We start from the raw sequence: 6,000 nt of genomic DNA on the forward strand, positions 1-6,000 counted from the left end.
AATATGACATTTAAGAAGTAAGACATTTAGACTGAGGACCAAAATATGTTAAAGACCAAGAAGAGCAGTGCACAGGACTAATAGAATGACAGACAGTAACATCAGTAAAGCAGTGCTAAGTATTTACAGCATGTTTAAAAAAAGATCAGATAATAGATAAACCTGTAGTATTTATCAGTTTATACTATAATTGCACTATTATACTACACCAAATTACTTGAAATTAAAAAGGGTGTATTATTTCAAATATTGTACATTATTATCATGGCTCTTTATCAGATGTCATATCTGATGTGATGGAATTCTGCTTGCATTAGAATGTTCAGGTGATGAAAGTAATATAAACCATACACCACCATCAAAAGGTATGCATATTATGCTTTATTTTAGATATACGGGCTCAATTCAGTGATTAATGTGATATTATAATTGATAGCAGATAACGGTAGTATAAATAAAACGAAAAATGTCCAGACCACAGACTGCCAGCAAATCAATAAAATGTATCCAGACTTTGAACAGCTTCAAACAGACATTGTGAATTTTCTTATCAGGCAACAGCACAGTATAAATGTCTTGGGACTTGCTAAGAAGATTAAACATGTTAAAATACTTATCTGTCTGAATCATATTTTCATTTGAAAGCACAAACAAGGTAAGTAATACAAGGACATCAAAGAAATGCTACTGAATATATTCAGTGTATTTGTAACAGTAAAAAAGTATTGTTTCTGTAGGGAGGATCTCAAGATATACAGCATTTAAAGTAAATAATATTAATTTAACAAAAATTAATTTGTGTTTTTATCAATTGACAGAAACAATAAATGTACAAGAATGACACACTTGGTCAAGTTATTTCAAGGTTCTCAGCTACAATTGCAACTCACAGGTGACAAGAGCCCTCTGCTGGCTGTGACAGTTAAAATCATATCATTTTTTTTCTTTTAAATTACAATTCAGTGAAACTATTAAACAGCACTTCTGAGTATAGACTCCATACTATACAATACTTTGAAACCATGTGAAAGATATAAAGACATGCAATACTTTCAAAAGGAAGTACTAAATATTTACTGCTTATTCTGACCACATTTTAAGAGTTATTTTATATGTCATTTTACTTAATGGTGTCACTGTAAATTAAAGGTACACTAAGAAGCTGAAACCTGCTGACCCAGTGATTGACTCCACGTTATATATTAATAACTGAAAACAAAAGATAAATGTGCACTGTAAAAAACAAGATGTTACAACATTTAGAAAACATAATTTTTACTAAATACAACATAAAAAAATTATTAAATTGAAAAGCATGCACTGTATTCTAGTGTGTTGACCTTCATAATTGTATAAAATAGCATATATAATAAATACACAGAAACAGAATAGATATAAAAGCTTCTGTATAATGGTTACAATCACTTTAAGACATTTTCCACTGAATTGTTTAGAAAAAAAAATTATCACATAATTAAGACAAATAATAAAATAACTAATTAGCTAACTTCTCAGTGATTATTTAATTATGAGTTGTCCTACAGACTCTTCATTACTTTTCAGAAAGATTAGCTCTCCTGCCCCCAGCACTACATCATATGTTCACTTCAGGTCTGAGTGAGTACAGTTGCTTCTTAAAATTTCAAGAATAATGAACATAGAATCAGTCAACTGAAGTAAGTTTGAGGCATGAAATTTTCTGAAGGTGCTTAACGAAATCAACAATGTTGGTAGTTGCAGAAGCGCATGAAAATTCTTACTGCATTTCATGCCTATGAATAGAGTGCATTCTGAATATAGAATTATGCAACTTTGCTTGGTAAATAATAAATAGGACTGAGCCTTGTTATTGTTGAAGCCAGATGAAAAATTGTTTATTGGCTGGGATTGGCTCCAGTAGACCCCCGTGACCCTGTACTTAGGCTATAGCAGGTTGGATAATGGATGGATTAATATTGGAACTCTTTTTAAATGCAAAGCCGCATTGCTTAATGTTATTCTGAACCTTTTTTTATGCTTCCTAAAACGAATCTGTGTTAGACAGAACTAGAACTATATAGCAAAGTAGGATTGAATTTGTAAGCCTTATTTGTAACACTCCTAGTTTTCGTGAGTCGAATATGGTATATGCAAAAAACACCAAATGACAGTAAAGTGAAAAAGCACTATAGATATAAACGTACAAATAACTTCGCCAAAACTATACAAAAATTGGCAGCATTTATTAAAGAAAATTCTTTAAGCTGTACAAAACAACATAAATACAATGCAACAGGGCAGGCTTACAATTTGAAATGCACTGCCTCAGTATTAAAGCCAATGACTTGCATTACCAGTAACTCCTCTTATGAACAACCATCCAACAAGAGCATTTTACTGTTCAGAGCTGTGTAAAACTATGAGCCAAGTTGTAAACTGAATTTACTGAATGTTCCACTTAAAAAGTCAGAAAAATGTAACAAGAATCTTTGTTGCATTAAATTGTATTCACGAAGTACAGCAGAATGAGCCCTTTCTCAGCACTATACAGCGGTATATTGTTCCACAAGTCTACAAGACATTTGCCTATAGCTATAAATGAATCAACCTGTCAAGAGTTATACAGAAAATAAGAAAAAGAAAGCTTATCAAAAGAGCGATTCGCCCACACCACAATAAAGGAAAAGATCTATTAGACTGAATCGCTAAATAAGACGTTGTGTAATCATTCTCCTACTAAGAGAACTAAAAAGGCAATCCATCAATGCAAAGTTACTATTTTCTGTAATAACGTATTTAAATTTCATATGACATGAACTCCCTTTAAAAATCTCCTCATGTAACTTGCACAACTGTAAACTCATTCCCGTACTGAATGAAACTTATACTGGTCGAGGTATGCAAAAGGGTGACACGTTTTGTCAAGCAAATAAAGGCGAATAGCGGTTATTTTTAAATGTGGGTTGGTTCTGGGCCACGTGCAACAAACCAACCTCACCTATACAATGAAAATCTTCTGCTAAAAATAAAAATAATAAAAATCAATCAGGCTGTGATAAACTTATAGCTTAACTTGTTTGAATACATTCCAATTAGAAGGATTGTACTCGTATCAGTAAAAACTTGACAGTGGTAGTGCAACTTTAATACCACACGATTTTGGGGGTTCCCTACTTGACCAAGCTATCTAATGCCTACAGTTGAAGCAAATGGGAACGGAAGTGAGAACTGAAGCGGTTGTACATTACCGGCGAATCCCCCCCGTCCGTCTTGCAGAGCGGCCCCCTGAAAACTCCCTTAATGCTTCGGAAGTGGCCGTTGCTAAGGTGCGTGGAGCTGATGACAAGGTAATAGCACGCCATACGGTCCAGCGTCTCCCATAGGTAGCGCCTCGGTTTCTCAGCAGCCGGTAGCACTGAACGGCGACAGCCAGGCGCGGCGGAGCGGACGCCGACTTTCCTTCCTCCACATGGAAGCACCTGCTCACGCCGTCTCTCGGACACCGACACCTCTCACTTGCACGAATCGTAGCTACGCAGCTTGGAGATATCCGCATTAATGCTGTCCATAATGTGCATGAGGTCGAAAAACTGAAAGCGCTAATCCATTTTCATTGTTTTTGCAAGAAACAGTAGAAATCCACTCTTCTTTGCGAACACAGTGTTCGTCTTAATTTGGCTACTGCACACTCTCAGGAAAAAATGTACGAAACAATAGCAATAACCCTATTGTCACTTGATGTGATGCAGGCAGCTTAATTTGGCTGCCACTTGTATTAGTGGTGCTGGCTCTGCGGCTGCCGTGGAGCCAAAAAAAAAAGTCGCGACACGCCAGGTAAATGCAACAATGACGAATGGGTTGGAGATATCACTAAACTATCCAAAAGGGACAAGGCAGTGCAAAAATCGAGCTATCGTGCAGTGCCAAGCGCGTCTTCTTTTCTTAATAACGCCTTCGACTTAAGACTGCGCTGCTCTCGCTTCCTTCCAGAATGAATTGCAGCCTCCACTTTTTTGCGTACATAGTAGTGCAAGTTTGTCCCTTTGCCTCTCGGGTCCGGATCTGACACACTCGTTTACTTGTGCAGACAGCGCTCTTGCGCTTTTTATTTATTTATTTATTTTTTGCTGTTACTATCACACTCACATTCACTCTCTCTCTCTCTCTCTCTCTCTCTGTGTCGCTCTCGCTCCCTCCATTCAGTACCCCCCTTCCCCTTCACGCCATCATCAGCTTAGCTACCTGCCTGCGTTTTTTCAAGGTCCAGCCTTTTTATTCAGTACCCGTGTTTCCGGGCATCAATCTGAAATACACAGCTTACAAATTATATTAAGCTAGAACCCACAAAGAGAGTATAAAAATGGAAATCAAGAACACAATCACTTTATTATCCACTCGGGACTGGGCTTTTAACACGATTGTTTCATTAGGTGGGCAGTTAACGCGAAGGACGGGATAAAACACGGCCAGTTCGTGCGCTTTCCCTGTATTCTTTTAACCTGACGTTGCTGGTGCCAAGCCTCTATGCCAGTCAGCCAGAATCCACGTCGTCTTTATTCCCATGAATATTGAAGCTTCGAAACCATCAATCTTAGAATCATTCTTTTGAATCGGTTATACCTTAAGAGGTGAGCCCTGATTAGCTTAGATCAGGGTTAGTAGAGACCTTTAAAAGTTGTTTCATTATTCCACCAGGAGTCGTTGTTATTTAAAATATGACAACAGTTTTTTATTAGGGGATTGCTGCTGGTAGCTTTCTTTAGCAGAAAAAATTCTGAATATTCCCACACCTTTCTTTCACTTTGTGAAGCAGCCAGCTGTGTTTGATGTGATGATGAAGTTCTATTTTTAAATTAAGCAGCAAGCCGCATGCAGTTAGGAGCATTTGACACATTCAAGTTATTTAATAACAATGTTTCCCTTTCTTCACCAAATACTCTTTTGTGTATGGTCAACTGAAAACACTTAGCAATCTACAGTGTTTAAAGTAATAATAATATAGTTCAGTAATAGATGCAGTCTTGAACAAAGAGTAGATCAGAAGAGGATTGTTTGGTGAGGAGGGTATATATAGAAAGGACACAAATGTGAAGCAACAGTAGTTACCTAGAAAGCTGAAATATAGACAATATGTATATGCATTTTACATGCTAAGTTTTATATTAATACAGTGTGATGTTTGCATGTTGATGGTATGGATTAATCTGAGATAATGATGAACATTAAAGTAAATGGGTAGATGGGGCATTTAACAACATTTTTTAAATTAACACCCTTTATGCCATTCTTTGGAATGTATTAGTTCTAAACCTCCATATACTACTTAAACTATTACTAATTATGTTTTTATAATAATATTTAAAGATCCATAAGCAAAATAAAAAATTTAAGATATTGTAAGTTTTAAAATAACTAGAAATTCATTATATTGGGATCTGCATGGTAACACTGTTTTCAGCCATACTGCCTCACATCTCCTGGGTCTTGCAGTGTAAAGCTTGTATATTCTCCACTTGTCTGTGTTGGTTTCCCCTAATTATTCTGATTTTAAAAGATGTGCAGATTAACAGAAATTCAAGCTGGACCGGCGTGAATAACTGTACCTGTTAATAGATTGTTGCCTGTCGGATCTCTGTCTAAATGGGCTAAGGCCCCTATAACCCTTCAAATAAACAGGTTTGGAAAGTGAATGAATAAGGTTAATACTGTATATAAAGCAGTAAAAAAATGTATTAAATATATAAAAATATTTCTCAAGGCCAAGACAATTATCTGCAACTTAACATCAAAACTAAGAAACAGCAACTTTTGCAGCACCAAAGAGCCTCTATGCCTAATCACCATTCAGAGGGTGGATATGTAGGTACTATCACTTCAAGAGAGGCCCACCAAATGAACAAGCTGATTAAAAAGGCAAGCTCAGTTATAGGATGTAGTGTCAACCCATTGGAGGTAATAGAGGAGGAGATAATGTAGATAAAACTCATGGCTATTATGAAATGTGCTGCACATTCTCTCTCA

The 6,000-nt window shown here is 36.3% G+C and overlaps 1 protein-coding gene across 2 annotated transcripts in view; it reads right to left on the reverse strand.

The window, feature by feature from the left end:
• Positions 1-4,125, reverse strand: part of LOC120515681 (zinc finger protein 804B) — a 733,607-nt gene extending 729,482 nt beyond the window's left edge. For both annotated transcript variants that reach the window (XM_039736913.1, XM_039736912.1), the window contains exon 1: positions 3,228-4,125. In XM_039736913.1, the coding sequence (XP_039592847.1) occupies positions 3,228-3,341 (114 nt within the window). In that variant the 5' untranslated portion in view covers positions 3,342-4,125. The remainder of the gene's footprint in view (positions 1-3,227) is intronic.
• Positions 4,126-6,000: the final 1,875 nt, after the last annotated feature.

This window comes from Polypterus senegalus, chromosome 15, assembly GCF_016835505.1.
Source record: "Polypterus senegalus isolate Bchr_013 chromosome 15, ASM1683550v1, whole genome shotgun sequence".
Taxonomy (NCBI): domain Eukaryota; kingdom Metazoa; phylum Chordata; class Cladistia; order Polypteriformes; family Polypteridae; genus Polypterus; species Polypterus senegalus.